Genomic DNA, 22892 nt, shown 5'->3' on the forward strand with positions numbered 1-22892 from the left:
ATATTTACATGTGTGTCCCTGTACTTTTAAAATCATGTACTGTATAGTTTTTTTTTCTCCTTAAAGGTAGCAAATATCAAGTGTCATAAACGTCTCATAAAATGTTTTGCCACATCATATACTAAATGACCAGAAGAACCAACAGCACAAAACAATGTATCTGAGCTGCACAGTACGAAAAGGCCACATGCCTCGATGTGTAGGCTTTTCGGCAGATAGCATAAAATCTTAAAAATCTTCCAGCTGACAGATGATACACATTGTGTATCAGTACTTTGAGGCTGATCTTTCATTTGCAGCAGAAATCTATTTGATATTGAGCAAGTGAGGGGCACGGCAGCAAGAGAAATAAAGTTATAGTCACATGATTTTCTGTTCCCTTTTTTCTTAGAGTTTGGCAGCTTTTGAGTTGGTTGGCAATGGTTCTACACCCAGAAAAGACAAAAGGAAATAAAATGAGTCTTTTGGGGCCAAAGAAAACATAAATAATGTGGGAAAGTTTGACTTAAGTGACTAGTTAAAACACAGGGGCATTGATCTGAATCTCTAATGTTAAGCTGTCTTTTCTGTGATATGCCGATTAAGATATTTATTTTAAATATAAATTATATACAATTTATCTAAAATATATAAAATGTTAAGACCAAGGATAAAAATACAACTGTTCTTAGGTCAGGTATTTTATGGCCTGGCAAAAACAATCTCCTGTCACTACTACCATACATTTGCATTTATTAAGCAGTTATTGTACTGCATTGTGTGTGTAGGATGGTTTGTGAATGCGTTAGGTGGATACTGCTTTTATGCTGTATATTTGTATTGTTTAACTGTATTACCCTCACCAAACCAAATCCCATGCAATTGATTGTCATAGCAATAAAGTATTGAAATTGAACTTGAATTTGAACTTAAAAATAACCCAAAATACATAGAATAAATACCTAAACAATTCATTTATTTTTTTCTTTTTTCACTTAAATATATACTCAGCATGAAAATAAATGTATAACTGCAAGAAATTTAGTTAACACAAAAAATGGTCTTTTTTGAAGCAGGTGTACTGACGCATTGAATGGACGTGGCATAATTAGAGCATAAATGTCATTATGCTGATGAACCACTTGTGTACTGTTAGAGACGCAGGCTTGTAGTGTGTAACCACAGCTGGAAACAATCCAATCTGTACATTAGTGATGCTTTACAACAGTTTGCAGATGCTGTCTTGCGGTGTCCTGTCACATTCCTCGCATAAACCCTAAATGAGCATGTGCTGGTCCTGTTCCGTGGTCTCTGAGCCCTAGATGCCACATGTAGTTCCAGTGGAGAATGCGCTAGCAGGTGCCTGTTCACTGGTCTCTGAGCCCTAGATGCCACATGTAGCCCCAGCTCCTCTAACAAATGCTCATTGATTCAAGTGTGGCTTGTAGGACATACACTTTATAACTTGCACATTTTCATCTCTCCAGAAAGTCAGTGTTAGATGGCCAACTTGAGGGTGTGTTGTCCTGCTGTAATGTTGACATGATAGGTTGAGCCTGCAGGAAGGGCACTAATTGACTTAAAGGACTTCAACAATCACTACAAGGGGAGTTCTGTAGCAACTAGAAGCTCTTGCCCAGACCATCACACTCGGACCTCCCTGTCGACGGCTCTGTTGTACAGGACATTCGGCATATTGTTCTGCATGTCTGAGCCAGACTGACTCCTGTCCATCAGGGTGGTCCACACAAGACCTTGATTTGTCAATGCAGAGGACTTGGCTCCACTGCTAGTGAGTGTAACAGAGATGTCGCTCCAGCATACCAATGGTATGAAGGCGTTGTTCTCCTGAGAAGCGGGGCACGTTGGCTCCTCTCCTTGTTTTTATTGAATGAGTCACTTACAATCGATTAAACAGAATGATGCCAAACGCCTTTAATCAACAGCCAAAATCCGTATGCTTTATTTGTCTGAAAACATGCATAAATAAAGTGAGACATTTCTTTTGGTGCTCAGTGTATTTGTTTCAGAAGGAAAAGTTGTACCTCTTCCAAGCTTCCTCTGAGCTCTTGTGGATGAGAAACACATTTGAGATACCTGGTTTGCCGGCAGAGACAGGGCTCTTTCTTTACTTCTTTTTGCCCTTCACCTACAACAGGCCCTTAGGGAAAAACACTTGAACTTCATCTCCCTCACTGCTTTGCCTCGTAAGTAAGAGACTACTGAAGGTGTTCATATTTATAACACTTAATGTTTTGTGAATCCTGGGAAATTCATTTCTGATAATTCTTTTATGTCAAAACAAATACATGTAATAAAATGTAGAAAGTGACAACTAAGGGTGGATAAAGCACACTACTGAATTAATGTGTAACTGTCTTAGGAGAACAAAAATCTGGTCCCTTTCTAATCTTTTTAATTTTCCCATTCCTTAGTTGTAATTTTTAAAATAATTCATATCAAAGCTTTCTATTTTTTTTTAATTTGCACCTGTTCGTTATGTTATATACAGTACTTATACATCACTTTCAGTAACCACTTAGCTTTATTGGTGGTATGGAGCACAGGGTACAAGGAGGGATACACCCTGGATGGGATGCCAGTCCATCGCAGGGCAACACTTACACATGAATATTACTTTTCACTACATATTAAAGACTACTTAGCACATATGCTGTACAGAGTATTACAGACAACGTTACATGAGGCGTAGCATGTCTAGTTTTTGCTTTGATTGATCTACAGTGCTATGAAAAAGTAAGAAAGACAAAACCTAATGTTAGATAAAGTGAACCTGAGTTTATCTAATATTAGATTTTTGGTTGAAGACCTGAAAACAATTTGCAATTATAGAGGACATCAGGAAGGGGGCAAATACTTTTTTCACGGCACTGTATTGCACCTGCCAGAAGGGAGAAACTAAAATAGAGGACAAGCTGAGTAAGAATGTTCAGCGCCAATAGGCTTGCTGATTTTCCTTATAGGGAAAATATGCTAAATCACCACCTGTGATCTACAGTGTAGTCTCATCAGGTCTGCAGATGGCATTTCCATTTCCATTTTAAACTGAGCAACCAATATTGCAGATAAATGTATATATACCCAACATCTATAGTACTCCTGCAGCAGAAGAAATGAACATCCAGTGGAACGTTGTTCTCATTGGTCTTGCAATCTTACCGTTCACCTCCACCTGTTGGCCCTGGACTGCTCTGCATCGAACTTTAAGACTGACTCTTAATTTGGAATTCAGGTGGATGCTGTACATACTGTTGGTGGAGCCAAAGGATGTCACTCTTCCCATTGGACTAGAGTGCTTTTGTCCTTTCTGGCCAACCAGAGATCATGGCTATCCACGCTGTACTAGGAGTATTAATCCCAGCGTACAGGCTAACTTCCTCTCTGGGATAGTATAACATGGCTTTTCTAAAAGGCTTCACCCATTGAATGACAGGGAAATTTTCTTACTTCTCCACCTGATCTACTGTGCTGTGCTTTAATGGTGGCTGAAGTGAGTCCCTTTCTATATGTTTTTGTGACACTATAAGATGAAAAGCAGTTAATGCAATGAATTATAATTAAGTGCCCTGAATAAGGATACCTACAGTACTATGGAAATAAAATAATCATCTTAAGTCAAAACATTAAGGTACTGTGGCACATAGGAATTTAAACAGACACACCAAAGTAAAACACAATTACCCAAAACACACACATCCATGACTTAATAAGTAGTATGAAACGATCTACAGTAGACCAGTCTTTTAGGTGATAATAACTTACCTTTTAAAGTGTGGTTCTGTCTCTCTGTATTTATGGGAGCCAATTTAGTTTGAAAAGTTAATTTTTAAAATATTGACTAATGGTACCAATTTCCTGAGATTTGTTAAAGGGACTGTGTGTTTTGCCAAGTCACATAATTCTTGAACTAAATACTCCAAGGTCTGTTTTAAAATACTCAAATTAATTGATATCAAAGTAAAAGACCATGAAAAGTTAACTCCCAGGAACATTATGTGATAGAAGTATATTGAGGCAGAGACTATGAACAACTTGAGACAAGTTGCTATGGTGACTTCATTGGATCAATTTCATTGTGCAGAAAACACAATAGAGCTACCCATTCACATAATACAGTCATGGGGATTTTCTGTCATGAAGATGGCAATGAAACAGAATAGCAATAACAAATGACTGTGTTCTCTGCTTTTAATTAATATGAAAGAGAAAAGATCACACAACACACATGCCAGAAAGCTCCACAACAACCTTTTTTTCCATTTGTAAATACATTCCGTCTCCAAATGACCTCTGTGTTTTCACCTTCCTTCTCAGAACAATGATACCTTACACCCTCCTCTTGAACTGATTAGGATGTGAAGTCTAAAAAACTGAGCTAATCTGTGTGCTTTTCATTGCTTTTCCTCAATTGTCAGGGTGCTTGGTTTTCTAGCACTGCATAGTTGACCAGCCTAGCTGTATGGAACAACTTAACTCACTGGTTAAGCAATTATTCCAGAAAGACCAGGGTGTGGTTCTCAAAGGAAACCATTCTCATGTTTTAGAGACTGCATTAAATTTTTGGAATCAGCATGTCCAGCTCTGCAGGAGCTTGATGCCTTGTGTTAGGGAAACTTTGGCAAGGGTGTCCGAGTGTTTAACAACACAGTGGGCTCTGTTCTGACAAGAATGAGGGATGTAGACATGGACAACGTTTAAGTCATTAAAGCTCTGCATGCAGACAGCTGCTGCAGCATCCAAGCACACCAGATCAGAAGCTGACATTTCTGCATAAATGTGCATATAAATTTTAACAATGTTGTAGCGCTAATGATAATAGTGGTAAGAATGATGAGAGTAATTAGCACCAGTTTAACAAAATAATGATAGTTCCTTGCAATTGTACAGGAATCTATAACCCTTTTCCATATTTGTGGGGGGCACTTCACCCCCCACTGGGTGGATGGGTGACGCACAGCTGCTCTATTACGAAGCAGATGAGGTTGAGAAGTGAGTAATTGTTTCACCATTTCAATTAAAGGGGAAATGTAAGGAGTGGAATTTAGCCAGGATGTTGGCAATAACAGCCTAACTCTTATGAACAGTGCCATGGAATCCATAATCACCCTGTAGTCAGGGCCTTGGTTTCATGTATCGTCTAAAAGACAGAACCTCCTAAAGCACCATGTTCCTTTCCATACCATGTGGCACTGAGTTTGAAAACGATGCTCCAGAAGAGCACCCCCTGCTGGTCTACTGACACCACTTATAGCTGCAACCTGTTTTTTAAGAGGTGTCCCAGCGCAGTACTGACCAGAGCCAGCCTTGCTGAGCTTCTGAGATCTGAGATCAGGCTGCAAAGTGGAGACACTGCTGTCACACAGCCCTGCAGAGTCATATGTCCTTTTGCTTAGCAGCATGAAGGGTGTCTTCCTATTTATGTAAAAAAAAAATGAACAGATGTCTGGGGGACATTAAATAAATCAAGAGGCTGTGCATATTTAGGATTTGACTAGACAGTCTTGACAGTCGCAAAAATGTGAAAGAGCTGCAAAATTGAAGGCAATGTAAATCCTTCCTTTGTACAGTATGTCAATTCCTGCCCCTCTGTCACGAGGATTAGCAGAGATTTTGAAGTGTCCACTGTGCATTCTCTTGTATGTAATATTAGTTTAAAAATACAGTAAGTCAAAGGCTTCAGATCTCCTGCCAGTGCTTAGGCAGACAAGTTACACGTTTTTTAATCAGAACCAATGCGGATGATCTATCTTTAAACAAAACTGCTTTTAGGGAGTGATGGGAAAGTGTCTCGCGTAGTTTCCCTCTGGGAACACAAGACACGCAAAGCTCTAGTTTTAATGGGCAGCTACAATTCCAGACAGTCCAACAACTGAATCATGAAAGTCAACAGAAGCCCCCCAAATAAAGCAAAGAATTTCCTACTCTTAGGAAGCTGCAGACAAGGGAGAGAATGCTGGTCTGTAATACTCAGTTATCAAGTTACAGTGTTTCTGTTTACTGTGGTACAAGCTCTGATTTTTTATAAAAAATACATTGCGCCTTACAGATCACTTGTTTGCAGAACAGTTGTCATACTAAATACCCAATTAAATATTTTGAATCCATTATTACTAGTCTTAATAAATGCCATACTAAATAAAGATGGAAGTGTGCCTGTCCACGCTTGCCACGGACTTTGACATTCATTTCCGTTCCACATGCGTTTCATTCTGCGCACAGAATCCATCAAACTCGGTGCTACTACTACTGTATGTGCTTGTGGCGCATTATGATCACAATAATACTAGTTTTTCTGAGACTATGTACGATTGCACGATTAACAGCAAGTTGCTTCAGACAGTCTAACTCTGAAAAACACTAGAAAGAACACTAGAACGTCGTGTGCGAAGTTCACTTTAAAAGTAACGCAATAACAATAATTAAGAAACTAACGGCGCGTTGGGAACATTCAAAAAAGTAAATGCCCGTTCCCACGTGTAGCATCTTCACTGACGCGCAGGACTCGTGAGGACTCAATATTTAGAAAAGCAAGCTATTCCTTTAACATCAATATAGAAGAGTATTTTAACTAAAATGTTACTAATGTCGCGCATAAAAACATTTGCGGCTAGTATTACTTAGCTGAGGTACCAGTTACTTTAACCAAAAGAACTGTGTATTATGTGCATAGGGGCCGCATGACGTTTGTTTCGTCTAAGACAGTCAAGTCCGGAGCATGAGATCGTCCTTGCTCTTAATTAGTCCAATATATTTCATACTACAAGCAAGAATTAATGCAAGAATGTACTGTTTTCCTCAGCGTGACCCACATTATAGAATTCACCGAGTTTTTCTGCCAACTCTATATCGCGAGAGTAAGCAATTTAATGCGAGATGTGAAGTTTTTGGGAAGAAGGGAGGTAAGATTGAGAGAGGGAGGGAGGGAAGGTACAGATCTCATCATTGCTTTTGCAGAAGAATGTTCCAACTGCTTTGAATATTATTGAAAGGGGGGAAATCCCTTATCATTTTTCTATTTTTCTTGGAAGAACTAAGCAGGATGCCGGACTTGAGATAGTTTGGATTCTTGTGCTTTTTTGCATAACTGCTTGTTTACATTTTAAGCCTTTTTCTTCTTTTTTTCTATCTCTCTTGTTTAAATTCTTCATCCAGTACTGTACCAGCCGTATCAGATACATTAGCATAATTTTTCTTGGGCGGGTTTGAAGCTTTTTCTCCTATTGGAGAGGAGGTACTGTAGACTTGGATATGGTATTTTTGTTTTCTCCAAACTTATAGCGAGGATGAATCCATGCGCATGTATTTAATATTTGTATACATAAGAATGTTGCATTCTGTTTAATGTGTTCCACCAGTTAACGACTATTCCTGAAAATAATGTTTATATATATATTCACTTTTCAATAATGTAGTTTTTAAGAGGGCAGTGTGATGATTTTGCAGTACAAATTAGAAGTCGCATCTAATTTCAATTTGACGGTAAAACGAAGGCTTGTCTTCTTGTCTCGCAGTTTCGTCCTGTGACCGGGAGAGTGGAGAGTAAGATTGGGAAGAGGATTTCTTGCACATCAGAACGGTGTTGTCATCTATTTCTTGAAGAGAAAGAAAAGTGGAGTAAGTTTGCGGAGAAGATCTCAGCGCTACAGTATGTGGCCGGGGTGGCTGCTGAAGGTGTCTCTGGGGCTCGCCGCTGTCCTGTCGCTGTCCGTCAGTTCTGCAGAAGGTGCTGCGCAAGACAGCGAGGCTGACAAATACAGCGAGCCGAAGGCAAACAGCAGGACGAAGAGGAGAGGAGGCAGCCAGGACGTGCTCAAGGGGTAATTTTATAACCAATTCTAATTGCAGTAAGGCACTTCATCGGACATAGTTTGAGCTTCCTATTGAGTTTTACACAATGGTCTGAAGTACTACCCACACTATCCTCCATTTACATTTGCACCATTTCTAAATAATGTCATAGGCATGACTGTACATTCATCTACAGTGACATAAACATCCTTCTAGTTTCTCGACGTGTTATGCTAGGGCGATAAAAAGTGCTTATTTTAAAGTGTTAGAAGTAATAGGGATTGTGTTCCAGTTTCTGTATGTTGTCTTCTTGAATGTTCTAAGACAAAAAAAAGCGTCGAATATACAGTTCACTAAAAATCACGAAGATGTTGAGAGATGTTACCATTAAGATGAGTGACGCACAAACATCTGTGCAATTATCTGCGCTATTTTCACATTGTAAAGCTCGCCTATAGCCATGGTTGCTGTGGTGCCCCGCTAGTTTTGATCCTTTTTGTGATACAAACGTTTAGATATGCCGGACTCTGTAAGGAAAAAAAGTTTATCTTTTAATTTCAGGAATGCATATCTGTCAGTGGCACAATTACACGGGAAAGTTTGGAACAACGTTTTGTAATTAAAACACTGGCAAGGGCTTTACATTCCTAAAGCGCTTAAGAAAGACTCCCATTGCATCTGTTTCATTATACTGTATACAGTGTGTACTGTATATATAAAATTTATAAGCTGCGCCTTTTCTTACGTACAATTAAGACTGTAAGATATTAAAAACTCTGCTTGGTGCAAGCCCTATATTTGGAAAATACAAATAGAAATGAATTTTTAAATAGCATTAAAGAGCTTAATGAAATAATAACAAGTACTTCCCTCTAAATATGTTAGATGTTAAGCGCTGGGCTCCTATGATAGAGCCTCAGCTGAGCTTCTGCCCCCTATTTTAGAGCTCAGGTTTAATGTTAAGAGCGAACGACTTGAGGCGTTTTGTATCATTATTCCTCTATTTACTGTGTTTTAGCTCTGAAGTATTTCATCTAACATCCGAGAAAACCAGCTATCAAATTAGATATTGTTTGTAGATAAGCTGCATGACGGCAAAGGTAGCTTTGTGTTTTTGCCTCATTATTTGTAATTATTAAGGTGCTTTTATCTACTGTAGTTTATTTTATAGAGGGCAAACCTCTTATTGAACCTATATGAAGGATCAATGGAGAATAGACCTTGATGTACATCGTATTATTGTAGTTAAAGCCCGGAAATGCCAGCACTGTTTCCCCACTTTGCGTGCTTGCTTAAATGTTGCTCAACACACAAATATGTGAGGTTTATTTAGTCTGCACAGCCATTAGAAATCAAATAGTAATGACTCAATGTCATACCTCAATCACATTTTATGGATTTGAAGATTTTGGTATTGGTATTTTCTGTTGCTTTTTTGTCCTAATATCTTTAGAAAATATATTATTTTTATATCCAAAAATAAATTATTTTGTGTTTCCCCGTTGTGTACGGTTGAATTATTTTTTCCTCTGTTGTTGCGCCCACCAGGGGGAGCTGTTAGCAATGCGGGAAAGTAACCAAAAGAGATTTACAATATGACAGGTAATACAATACACGAGGTAGAAATACGACAACAAAAACTCAGGCCCTCTTTTGTTAAAAGCAGGAAAGCATAGTTTGCTATCAGTCCAAAGTTATTCTTGCGATTTGCCCACAAAAAAGGATTTTATTACTTGAAGCTGTGCTGTTTTAAATTAATTGTCGTGTGCTGTTTATATTCTTGCATTAGGTATGAGGAGAGAATTTAAGCTCTAATGCAGTTCACCAAACCTAATTAAAGTATGGTCTCTTATAAAAGAACAACATAGGTAAAAATATTTATTATTAATTTGTTTTCTGAGGTTCAAAATGATAACATGCAGCTAATGTCTCAGTTATGACAAGTAAAATTAACTTCATCCTTATTATCCAGCATATATATGTATTTTTGTTTTTTAAAAACGTGATATTATTATTCATTTTCCATAGTTATTGATTTTGGCTAGTTAAGAGGTGTTGTACCCACCTCTGCAACCTCTTTTACTGTCCAGGAAGATGAAAATAGTGTCGGTGACAAGATCATAACCCTTGTTCTCTGAAGGTCTAAACATCACCGCATCGTCCTCATGACCCTGCCTCCCTCAACTGAGCAAAGGCAGCTCAGAGAGTCCAATAAAGCAAGCCACATTTCTCTCTTGCTTTCAGGCCCAATGTCTGTGGATCACGATTCAATGCTTACTGCTGCCCAGGATGGAAAACCCTTTCTGGAGGAAACCAGTGCATCGTCCGTAAGTCATGCTCAGTTGTCTGAGGCTTGTAGGCAATCTCTGCCAGGATCCACGCGGCCCGGCATGGCTGCATGTCTCCCCCCAGTCCACCACTGACACGCTTTGTCTGTAGATAGGAAAATTAGTTTTACATTGTCTGAGTCCAACATTATATTTGGCTATGGAAACACTATTTTGGAGCCAGAGTATAAAAGTTCCTTTATTCAGCTCTGGCAGGCTTCGTCTTGATGACTAAGTAAAAAATTTTTGGGTGGAAATGATTTTAATTCTGAAAACAATATTGCTTGACACACCCACACCGGGAAGAGCTCATGCATTCAAAGGCACAGATGCAGGTTTTTCTTTTTTATGTCAAAGCTCCCCCCCCCCCACTTTCCCAACGAGTTGTCTGCCACCTCCTCCTTTAATTGAAGCTTGCTGCGAGCGGGCATGGATTAACTGTTCAGACTAGAAGCACAGAACATGGCCTTCACGTCCTTCTTTGCTGGACACCTCATGCACTGGAAAGGCACAGAAATTCAGCTCTGCTCATGACTTTCTCCTTCAGTTGTGTGAAATGCCCCAGCTAACACAAAACGTTCTAACAACATTACCAATGCTTGAGAGCAGTGGTTAGGCTGTGTTAGACAAAATCTCTCAGTAAGAATTTAGTACAATTCCTGGAAGGGTGGAGTTTGGTAATATCAGGTATTCAGACTTACCAAAATGCTTCAAGTTCTTTACAACCTTAGATGTTTACATTATGGAGGTGTTCTTATAAGACATTACTTTTCAACATATTATTAAGGTGTGAGAATGTTACGGAATCCCAGACAGTTGCTGTTGACCATTAGTTGAAGTCTTCCCCGTGGACAAGATGTTTCAGAGACATTCCCCAGTATAATGACAGGAGACACTGCACTGTAACAGGTGCTGTCCTTTGGATGAGATATTAAACCAAGGTTCTGACTACTTGGTCGTTAAAGTGTTCATGGCTTGGGTAAAATGTTGCTTCGCGCACAGACTGACCTAATTAAAAGTACACCCTTTAGTCAACTGGTGAAGCAGTTTCTCACTCCTCCACCTGATCTGCGGGGCTGCTGGTGCAAGATGGCTTCTGTGTGCCACCCAGGTGGGTGGTACACTTCTAGGGTGCATGTAGTGGGTGCCACCTCCTTCAGTTAAAAAAAAAACTTTGAAGGCAAAAAGTACCTTATAAATGCAGTCAATCAGTTCTTTAATTTGCAACAACTCTGTCAAATATCTGCTGAGGTCAATCAAAACTCAAACCAGATGCCAAAACTGAGGAACACAGATCACAGAATAGCTGATGTGATGCGCGAGGTACTATATTAACACAGCTGTGTGTGTTCTGAGTCACAGTCCACTTGTTTGCTTTCAGCAATTTGCAGAAGCTCGTGTGGAGACGGATTCTGCTCCAGACCAAATATGTGCACCTGCCCAAGCGGTCAAATTGCACCTTCTTGTGGCTCAAAATCAGGTACGTTAGCAGAAACCTTTAAACTGCGAGTGCCTCCAGCAATGGCAGAAACTTCCTCTTTGGAATTTTGGATTTTACTGTTTTGCGTTATGTTTAAATAAACATGTAGACCATCTGAGACCATCTAAAGCTTACAAATCTGATCATTTTCATCATGTATGTTAGGATGGAACTTGAAATAAACCACAACAAAAAAAAAGAACTTTGGTGGTCTAAAGGAAATATAATTCAGAAATGTTGTGTAGATGAGGAGAAAGATTGAAAAATATTAAACATTTTCTTTCAGTTAGGTTTGATCAAATCTCGGGAGTCAACCGTAATGTCTTTTCTTAAAATGAAACTTTCCCTTTCTTCTTAAAAATCAGCTGTACTGTTTTATTGGTTTACACCTGAATATTGCTACACTGTTTATCACGGTTTTGGAGGTACGTGATGAATTGACAAGACAAAAACAATGAGTTTTACCAAATTATTGTCTTTAAAGTAAAAGAAAGACTTTAGATTTTGGTTGTTGTGTACTCCTTAACAACAAGTTTAAATGGCTTTGCTGTTTGCTTGGGATGTGAAATTAGCTTTTGGCACAGCTCAGTCTAATTGAAATCAGTTTGCGGTTTTAAGTTCCTACCCTGCTTGACAGATGATATCATTTCCTGTGCCTTGCCTTGTTCATTCTGTTTTTGTTAAATACCACGAAACTGAGCTGAGCTGTGAAGGATTTGTTTCCTTCTTTTTTCTACATGATTTTATAAAGCATTTTTAAAAAACTCACACTTAAGCCTCTAAAAACCTTTAAAAAGCAGAATTTGATTTGACAAATTTAGTATTAATTTCAAGATGACTTAACCCACAAAACAGTATTTTGGATGTAGCATATTATATGCACAGCATTGAGGTTACACAAAAACCAATAAAGTAAGAAACAATGGTCAAAGCGTGTTTTTTTTAAATGAAAAAATACCATATAACATTTGGATAAGTAGAGAATATTTAATCCAGAGAATTTGACTTTTACCCTTAAGGTAAATTTAATAATGAGTTTAGTTTGTATTTGATTGTAATCCACGTGCTTTGCAATCCAACTAGCTCTGTGAGTTTTACAATATGGGCACCAATGGGAAACAGGAAATTCATGGTAAGAGATTCCGACAGTATCAGTCCATAGATTTGTAAAATACTCCAACCATAACTGTCCTTATATTGGTAGGATATTCTGGCAGTATCAGGTTTTATATTACAAAGATATGCTGACAGTATCAGTCTTTAAATTGGTAAATTACTCTGCCATTATCTTTCCTTGTATTGGTAAAATATAATCCAGCAGATTCAGTCCATATATTGGTGAGCGACTCTGGTAATATCATTCCTTACGCTGGTAAGATACTCTGGTAGAATCAGTCCTTACATTGGTAAATTACTGCAGCAGTGTCTGTCCTTATATTGGTAAAATACCCCAACACTATCAGCTCTTAGATTAGTAAAATAGTCCGGTAGTCTCATTTTTTATATTGTTTAAATACTCCAGCAGTATCAGTCCTTACATTACATCTGACAGTATTTGTATATTCAGTTGTTCAGCCTGCTGGGTATATTCAATCATGATGTTTAGGACAATATCTTTCTTTTCTTATTTGGTCTGTTTTAAGTTTCACATCAAGGCTGGCTGAGATGGTATAAGTGCAGGTTTTGTAGAGGTCAATTAGGTGTTGAAGAGGTACAAACCTCAAGTATTTTCAGCACATGGTGATGAATGCAGTCCATGAATATAAGTATTAAGTAATGCAAGTAGGTGAAGCTCATGGTGGCTTGAGAAGGATCTTGCTGAAATGCAAACAATAGTACAATAGCAAAAAATAGTTCAGATAAATCTGTTGATTTACGTAAAGTTGCAATCAAAGCTTAATTGTTACTGTATGTTCTTATTTTCTAGTTCAACACTGCAGTATCAGGTGCATGAATGGGGGTTCTTGTGCAGAGGATCAGTGCATGTGTCAGAAGGGTTATGCCGGAGCACACTGTGGCCAACGTAAGTAGGATTTGCTCTATATAAATACCTTTTCTGTACTTCCTAAAGCATTAGGCATATAGTTTTTTCACTAAAACATTTGCGAAGTAATTTTCACTTGTCTCATTGACTCTTATTAATTAACTCAGGAACATTTATTAATTAATTTACCAAAAGGTGTTATGTGCTTACATCTTGTACTGTATGTAACCCATGCATAAAGGTTGGATTACCTGTATGTGTTGCCCTTTTTCAGCGGTCTGCGAGAATGGGTGCCTGAATGGGGGAAGGTGTGTGGCTCCAAACCGCTGTGCCTGCACCTATGGCTTTACTGGTGCTCAGTGTGAAAGAGGTAGGCCTTTCTTCCATAAGCTAAATATAATGCTTTCTGTTAAACATCCTGTGGCAGCACAGGGAACAGTGTTGATTAAATTTACCATGACAGATGGTAGTGTAATAGGAGATTAAATGGAATTTTAAGACTGTTTGCTAGTGAGAGAAAGCCATGTTGTCCATTTTGCTAAATTGGAAGATAGGTGAACCCGAAATCCCATCTTCACACTTCCTGGTGGATCAGATCTCTTAATTGTCTTTGCTCTAGACTGGAAAGAATTAGTTCCTTTAACCTGTCCATACTGTATATGACAGTCCCCTGCCTATGACAATCGTTTTCTGTTGCTCTTTTTTGAGCTCTATAATATTTTTTTTTGTCGTACAGTGACCAAAAATTGAATATTCTCAATGACATTCTTCTGTTTAATTTGAAAGCTCATTGGTATGTACGTTCTGTTTGATTTTTGTATAGTTTCCTCATGTTGTCTTCACAAGAACATAGATGAATCCGCATAAACACCCAGATCCCTTTCATATGTTTTTTTCTGCAGCTCCATATATCTCCTATTTGATATGTATCTCAGTCATCTTCCCTCTTTCAACTGAAGGTTAATGGTGTGAAATGGGTTCTAGCCTCTGGTTTAAAATTCTAGCTTAAAATGTTGTTTTTTATGGAGACTGCTATGTATCATTGTCCTACATAAAGAAATAATAGTGTCAAGTTGGAAATTATTCCATAATGATTTTTTGACACAAAGTATTACTTTGTTAGATACTAACTGCAGTGTGTGCACCACATGGATGTTGTTTCAATCCTTGTAAAAAAAAAGACAAGACAAAACATCATGGAAGGAATATTATTTTCCACATCTGTTTCCAACATTGGTTTGGGAAGCTGTAATTGACGATTTTGTGTTCTCAAGGAATTCCACACAATTCCTTTGTTTGTGATCCATGTGCTTGTAAGTGGAACCAAGCACTCAGGGAAGTTTGTGATCCTGTTTGTTTCCTAACCCATCATTTTGTCTAGGTCGATCAAAGCACAGGGAGAGTAGTTTGAAGAAAAAATGGTGTACTTGTACTTGTGTACAGTCAACAATAGTGTCTTTACTCTGTTGTAGCAATAGCATCAAATTGACAATTTCAGTAGAGTAATTTAGCTAGTTTTAAACTTGCCATAGACTTCAAATTGCTGTTTGTGTTTATATTGGCTTTGCATATATTTTCTATTTCGTGTCAAAAAATAATTTTCTCGGCTAGTGATCAACATAAAGAAAGCAAGGGGTTGAGTCCTCAGTCTGATCTGAGATATTATATGAGGTGCTGTGCTCAAGCCAGGCTCCTCAGACATGTGTGTTTGATTCTAACAAGTATGTTCTTGCAAATAACTTGCTTTTATAAAGCCATGCAAGTCAGCTTAATAAAGGCAAAACAGCTTTTAAATAAGGCAAAAAAAATGCAACCTTGAGAACTGGCTTGAAAGAGCTTGGCTTTATCAGCAGGTCACTTGTTATTTTAATTAATAAAAGAATAGAGCAAACAACAGTTTGGTTTTGACCTACCCTGAGACAAATAGATATAGCATTCCTGTTTTAATAGGACTTGATTATGAATTTAGTTTGATCCCCCAGGGCTCCTGTATCTCAGAAATAAGGCCTTGATTTATTTAAAGCAACTTTTTGTAAAAAACATGTTTTGACTTTATGTCTCTGAAATCACAAGCAGGGATTAATTCTGTGTTCTGTATTGTGTGTGTGCCAATGGATGTCAGTGATTCACATTTCGTTTTCAAATTCTTGGTGATCCTGTTGCTTGGCATTTACCAATAATCCTTTCATGCAAACCATGATTAATACAAATGTTTGAAGTTTTATGCCTTTTTATAAGACAGGAATAGAATTAGTGTTAGTTCTTAAAGAATCACAATATGCATAAATACCACATGGACATCGTGAGTGTTCAACAACAAAGGTAAAATATTTAAGCCTTTCTTAAGTGCACTTACAGTACAGTCTCTGAGACTATTGCCTTTCTCTTTCAAAAACACAATATGAACTGTACAGATCCATATTATTAAAATGACTTTTGGACCTGGAGAAAATTGTTAACTTTTCTGAATGGCTTAGGAACCATTAATCAAGTTCCACTGTACGTGGATTATCCACAGCATTAAAAAAGTTTTTCATAAAAAAATGGTGGTTTCGTGTTCAACATAATAATCACAGAGGTGTTATTAATGGGTCAGTGGATAAAATGTGGTGTTTAATGAGAGGAACCTGGAAAGTTTTTCCCAAACTTTTTCCAACCAAATCTTGTAATGTGGATTGATTTTTAGGAGCTTGAACTTATGTAGCATGTCATCCATAGAAATGTTATCATTGGACCCTTCCTGGTTAAAAGCCCTACAGTAAGGCTATAGGAATTGCATAAGAGAGATTGCATAACAAAACTAATGATTATTAACCACCGTTAGTACAAAGGTTTTCACTTGTCCAAGCTCAGTCTTTCAATGGGGGTGTTTATATGTCCCTAATGAAATTATTAATGTAAATACCTCACTGGTGCCCTCCCTGTGCATTTTCAGTCTGACTCATGCCAGTATTGTGTTTAATGGCTTGCTTCAGCACAAAGCTATAAGAAATGGAAATGGAAAATGTCCTATCTCATTTCCTGAGCAGTTAGGACAAGTGGTTGTTTTTGTCATAGAGTATTACATGGGAGCTCCAGAGATGGCTGTTGCTGTTTGCCTTGGCTATCCTGAGGGTTGCTTTCATGATTCTAAAGTCACAAAGGACTTTTATGTTTATGTCACCATTGCTGTCATTGTACTAGCAACCAAGAAGATATTACATTTTAAAAGTTTTAAAGCTCATGTTCCTTGACTGAATAATCGGTTAGTATTTCAAGGCAGGGAAGAAGATAGAAAATACAGACCTTAGCCTAGGTTCATGGTCTTACACTTTCCATAACAGATCCTATAATTGTTTAGGTTTTCGGCGTGAGCTGAATGTGAGCTCTTCCAAATTAGTTCAAGTAGGTAGCTGTGTCAGCATGCATCCTGTAGGTTGCAAAGGATCAAGTAAATGCTGCATAGAATAAACCTTTACTTGCTCTCTTCTAACTTATACCATCAGACGTGGATATCTGTTAGGATTGTGGTCTGAGCATTCTTCCTGATACATGAACTGATTTAATTTCTTCTTCATTCTTCCTCAGCAAAATCTGCTTAGAACCCTATCCCTATGGGATGTTTTTCCTTTTTGCATAGTAATTAACCTCATGTGTCTTTCAGGAAACTCTTCATTGTGTGCTAATAATAATAATAATAATAATAATAATAATTGCTTACACTAATATAGCGCTTTTCTGGACACTCCACTCAAAGCGCTTTACAGGTAATGGGGACTCCCCTCCACCACCACCAATGTGCAGCATCCAACTGGATGATTCAACGGCAGCCATAGTGCGCCAGAACGCTCACCACACACCAGCTATCAGTGGGGAGGAGAGCAGAGTAATGAAGCCAATTCATAGATGGGGATTCTTAGGAGGCCATGATTGATGAAAGATAGATTGGAAAGGGTTCAGGTCTGATTCATTGTAGGATGTGAAATAACTAGATCTACAAAGCAACCGACATAGGAAAAATGTATATATACAATTTATATATATATATTTATAATTGAAGTTCAATTGTGATGTTCTTTGGCTGGTATCATTGGTTGGTAGTAAATTAGCTTAATTGCATTTTAATTATTTTAAAACTTGGAGTTTTTGTAACAATGTAGACTTCACAGAGCAAGTAGTGCTCTTCCTAGAGATTGAGGCATTCTTACCAGTGGTTTATATTAGTCTGCTGCGTACTTTATTGAGAAAGGGTAGAAGATTGTTAATACCAGTCAGCTATTACAGTATGAAATAATAATATAGCTGATGTAGCACATCAACTTTTGAAGTGCTGGTTGTCAGTTGGTCTTTGGAATATCAGCCCATACAAAAGTCGGGCTTGTTCACTTGGTGATTGCTGTAATTATCTGATGTAACTTATCTGATGACAAGATATTAGGAAGGAGAGTGGTGAAAGAGTTAACTCTAAGGCCATTGCATTCTTGGGTATAAAAGTTTGTAACACACTTTGTGTTTCAGCCAAGGGTAAAATGACTTAACTCATAGTGGGCTCTTGTTTTGTATACCATAAGCCTTTGCTGCAGAATAAGCAAACAGAAAGCAGGATAAAGATATTGCAGATCTAGCATGAATACCAGTAAGGCTACAAAAATGAATTCTTTTCAAGCTACAATATTTACAGTGGGATGAAACATAATCAAGGAGCAATTCTTTTCTTTCTAAAACAACAGTCTGGATAATTACGTAAGCACTCACAGAGAGAGACACCCACACATCTCTGGATAGACACCCAGCACATGTGTTAAAAAATGTAGATGAGTTCACTGGAATGTATTTTAGATCATATGTTTACTAAGGTAATCCTGTATCATAAATCAATAAACCCTCTAAAATGTGTCAACAACCCTGATTGCTGGGACGAGAAAGTTCTGTAGCGGTATCATTGACAATAAATGTGAGTTAAAAACTGTATGTATTGCATTTAATACAACAGTGTATTGCATTGCATGAAATACAGAATTTAACATCCCAAACGAGCCATAAGTACTTCATGGAAAGGAGGGCAGCATGATGCATGGCAGCAATTCTGCCCTTGATGTCCCACAACCCAGTAAATCAGGCAGTGATATGAGAGAAATTACTCTCAAGGTGTGATTGAGTCTGGATTCCTTGGTTGACATTATTAATCTAAAGAAGAAGGGCAATACATCCTTAACACAGTGATCTATTGGGGCTTTAGATATGTAATTAAAAAAAATTAGATTATTTTTCAAAAGGTGGATATTTCCATGATTTCAGCCATCGTCTGTCCTTTTATCCTGGTCGGGGTTGCAGAAGGAGCATGTTGAGTAGGGAGAGCCAGTCATCATTTGCAGCTGCTTCTTGGGAATTCCAAGAAGCAGCTGCAAATCAGTGTTTCCAGGTCAGCTGAGGAAAGCTCCAAGGCTGGGAAACCTTCCTAAATATCTAAGCCATCTGTTACGATCCCTGCCTCCCGGCAACGGAAGAGGCAGAAGTAGGCATAGACCTACTCCATCAGTTTACCTATCGGTTTTCCTATTCACCTCCACACCCCCGTCTCATCCTACTTAAACACCTGTCTTTCCCTACCTCCTTGCTCAGTATTGGTTTTCCTTTCGAGCTTCCTGGTTGCGCTACTCCTTCTTCTACCTTGTGTTCTTCTTGGCTTTCGGTTTACGGTTTTTCCCCTATTGACTACGGCTTTTCAGATCACGGCTTGGCTTCGTTACTCACGCTCTGTTTTGGATCTCTGGCTACCCCTGGACTATCGGATTGCTCTGTTGTCTACGATTTCGGATCACGCTTTGGCTTCGGTAACTCGTTCCCTTTTGGATCTCTGGCTTCCCCTGGACTCTCGGCTCGTTCTTTCGACTATGGCTTTCTTTGGATCACGGCTAGGCTTTGTCAGCTCCTGCAAGTGGGTTCACTCACTGGTTTCGGTTTCTCTTACCGAATCCATAACACCATCTTAACTGTTTCCTCCTGATGTGCAGGAGTAGAGACCCTATCAGGTATGCCAGGGTAAGCCCAAGTGCCCTGAGAAAAAAACAAGTTTCCATTTTACCCATGATTTGGTTCTTCTCAGTTATTTCCCAAAGTTCATTACCAAAAGTGAAGCAGAGGACATAGATCAACCTGCAAACCAGGAGCTTTGTCCAAGAACTCTGCCCCTGCTTCACTGCCACAGACCTTTTACTTACTCTGTGTCTATCTGTCTCGTCAGATTCACTGCATCACCAAGTGGTAATCAAGTGCTCTTTTCACCTGTTCAATCTGCATTTTTAAACAAGTGGCCATGGGTCCAACAATCGGACTGAAGTTGATCATTAACCTTCAGCCAAAGCTGCTGTGTTACAAGGTATGCAGATGGGCAGCCTTGGGATCCTTATGGACATTCCATGATTGGCACAGATATATAGCTCACTACTCTGTTTCAGACAGGGAGGCTGACCCACCTGGTCATACTCCCTCAGGTATCTCCATTGTTTCCCAAGGGTGTTGAAGTCCCCCTGTAGAGTCAGTTGGTGGGACTCTGTTGAGCACCAAATCCAGGGTCTTAGAGAAGGCGGGTCCTAGGACATAGTTTCCTTTCTGAGGTCGTACAAGTACAAGTTCTTAGAAACAAGACCTTGCCAAGGCCAGCACTAGACTTAGATAAGATATAGTACACTTGATAGGACAATTGCACACTTGAAAGTGTCCCCATACCCACCTGGGGCAGCTCTCATGGGGCCATTTTGGAATAGGAGTGTCTACTTCCAATCAAGAAGTGTGAAATCAATATTATGTTTACAGGTACTTTTCTACCTCTTCCACCAGCCCTTGAGGGACATATACGCCTCTGTCAGTACGTAGTAAAGACTCCCAGTGGGGAACATGGAAATGTATCTCACAGAGTCCACTATCATACCAACAGTGTCCATTTTAATTCACCCTTATAGCCTGTGAATCTAGGATGCTACAGCCTATTGTTTAAGTGGTTACAAGCTGTGCACTTAAGATCATTTCCAGATGTTTGGAGACAAAGGGCGTATCCCACAGTTCCCTTTGGATGTAGTGTGCTAGTGAGTTTTGGAATGATGCTGCCCTAGAGAAAAAGGGCACTCCTGTTCAGACTAAATGTCTGTGTCATGATTAGCTTCCTGTACTTTTTTTTTGCATAGTTTGTTCAGTTACAAGATACTCTTTGGTCTAACCTATGGATGAATGAAAGAATACATATACAGTGTACTGTACAATACAAATAGGAATACGAATATTTAATATTTTTTTAATTCTTTTAATAAGGTTTTAAGTAAATGTATAAAAAGAGAAAAAACACCTGAACTTAAACTTTGTACCCAAATGATTGATGAAGATGTCTTTTCAGTCTTTCTTTACCTAGGTGACTGTTACTCAAATATACTGAAAGAACAGGAAAATGTATGTTATATAGAGAAAACTATGTGAACACAGTCCTCTAAATCAGAATTCATTTTTTCTCTCTTTGATGCTATGCGCATTAAAAGTTAATTCTTCAGTTTGGTATCCATTATGAGTCATTGCTATGTACACTTGATAAAATTGAAGTGGTTTAATATGATGAAGACAGTCCTTTATATTAAAAAATGAAGTCTCAAAGTGGCCATTCATTATCCTAATCTCAATAGGTAAACATCTGAGAGGCTCTTTATTAGGGGCTTGCTTTTTAAAATAAAACAGAGCCTGGATTCAGCTGGAGCCGGCATGTCTCTTCAGTGAAACTTTCAGTCTCATTTAAAATGAACACAGACTGCTTGGTAATCATCTATACTCAACACTAAATGTACGCCTCCTTATGCGTGGTGGTTAGTAACTGGAAAAATACTTCCAATGTGCTTTAGGGATGAGGGTAATCCAGTTATGTTTCAATTTTTTTCATGCCAACACACAAAAAAAACTTCCAGAACACAAAATTGTTAATGATTAGCTATGCATGGCTCTTTGCACTTTGAAAAACAAGAATTAAAAGAGCTTCTTCTGCAAATTAGGATCTTTTAATTGTGAGTTATAAAACTCCCCCCCCCCCTCCCCTCCATTTCTTCGTATTGTCTTTTGAGAAATGTGAAAGCAATTTTTGATTTTGGACTTGTGAGCTATGTGAATTTGGACTGTTGCTGTAAGTTATTAGGAACAGTAAAGCCAATACACCACAGCTGATGTCTGTTTATATATATATCAGTTTATATAACATCTGAATCATGGACCATACTGTAGAATCTCCAAATTCTAAAAGAACTGGCTATTTAAAAAAAATGTTTTTTTATTTTCATGTTAACCCCGCTCAGCAAAATAGTGGTGGAACACTATCAACAACGCAGACCTCCTGGAATGTGTTTTTCAGAACATCAGGAAGGCCACAAATGAGAGCATGCAGTTAAGCCCACCATGCCCATTTGAGTCTCCTTCTCTATAGTCATCTGACCCATACTCGTGCCGGTACTGAGACGAAACCCTCCAGACGCGAAACCAGTCCTGGTAGGGAATCGTTTCGAGTAGCCAATGACACCTGCCCAGCTTTTTAAGATGAGAGGAACCTCTCAAAAAGACCAAAATTGACATGAAATGAGAAGAACGTGCAAACTCTACACAGACAGGTTCCCCAAGCTGAAATAGGACTTGGAGCTATTAGACAGCAGTGTCACCACCTTGCATGTCACCATCATTTTAAAGAAATGTAGTTATTCTTAATTTTTTTAGATACAGCTACAACTCTTAACTGCTGAGTAGTGTTCACAATGCTGTGCCTTGTTAGGCATATTTTAAATGCTGGTTTCATAACAATAAATACTGATTGAAAATCTGCTTTATGATATTCTACACTTGGGTAGTCTTTATCTTAGCTTCTTTTACCTATGCAAACAGGTGCCATTGTCTCTGCAATTCAATCAGTGTTGTTTAAATGAACTTCCAGAGTTTGAACCGACAAACCTGTCAGATTGACAGTCGGAAGAATGACAAAAAATACCATTATAATGTAACTGTTTTCCTTTGGGAATGTGTGCAAACGTGTGTGTTTTCAGTCCTGACTGCGGCTGTCAGAAGATAAACATGGCTGTGGTCCGGTCACTACTCAGGTTGCTGCTGTAAGCGGTGTTGGTGAACCGGTAGTTGATGCTTTTCCTTCTGGGAGAAAATTCCTAAACTAGTGTGTCGACAGGTCACTCTGTGCTTCGGGAGGTGTTGTCCTTTGGATGAGGTGTTAAACTGAGGTCCTGACTACTCAGTCATTAAAGATTCAGTGTCACTCTATGAAAGAGGAAGGTAGTTAAACCCAGTGTCCTGTCTGGGCTAA

The 22892-nt window shown here is 38.6% G+C and overlaps 1 protein-coding gene across 3 annotated transcripts in view; it reads left to right on the forward strand.

The window, feature by feature from the left end:
* Positions 1 to 6940: 6940 nt before the first annotated feature.
* The window catches only part of fbn1 (fibrillin 1), a 75943-nt gene continuing 59991 nt past the window's right edge, over positions 6941 to 22892 (forward strand). The window contains exons 1-6 of one of the 3 annotated variants that reach the window (XM_015342996.2): positions 6941 to 7231; positions 7512 to 7817; positions 10033 to 10115; positions 11497 to 11595; positions 13523 to 13618; positions 13854 to 13949. In XM_015342996.2, coding sequence (XP_015198482.1) covers positions 7648 to 7817; positions 10033 to 10115; positions 11497 to 11595; positions 13523 to 13618; positions 13854 to 13949 — 544 coding nt within the window. In that variant the 5' untranslated portion in view covers positions 6941 to 7231; positions 7512 to 7647. Of the gene's footprint in view, positions 7252 to 7280; positions 7300 to 7511; positions 7818 to 10032; positions 10116 to 11496; positions 11596 to 13522; positions 13619 to 13853; positions 13950 to 22892 lie in introns of those variants that run through there. The other 2 variants (XM_015342997.2, XM_015342998.2) reach the window with 2 other exon arrangements.

Source organism: Lepisosteus oculatus, chromosome 5 (assembly GCF_040954835.1).
Source record: "Lepisosteus oculatus isolate fLepOcu1 chromosome 5, fLepOcu1.hap2, whole genome shotgun sequence".
NCBI lineage: Eukaryota > Metazoa > Chordata > Actinopteri > Semionotiformes > Lepisosteidae > Lepisosteus > Lepisosteus oculatus.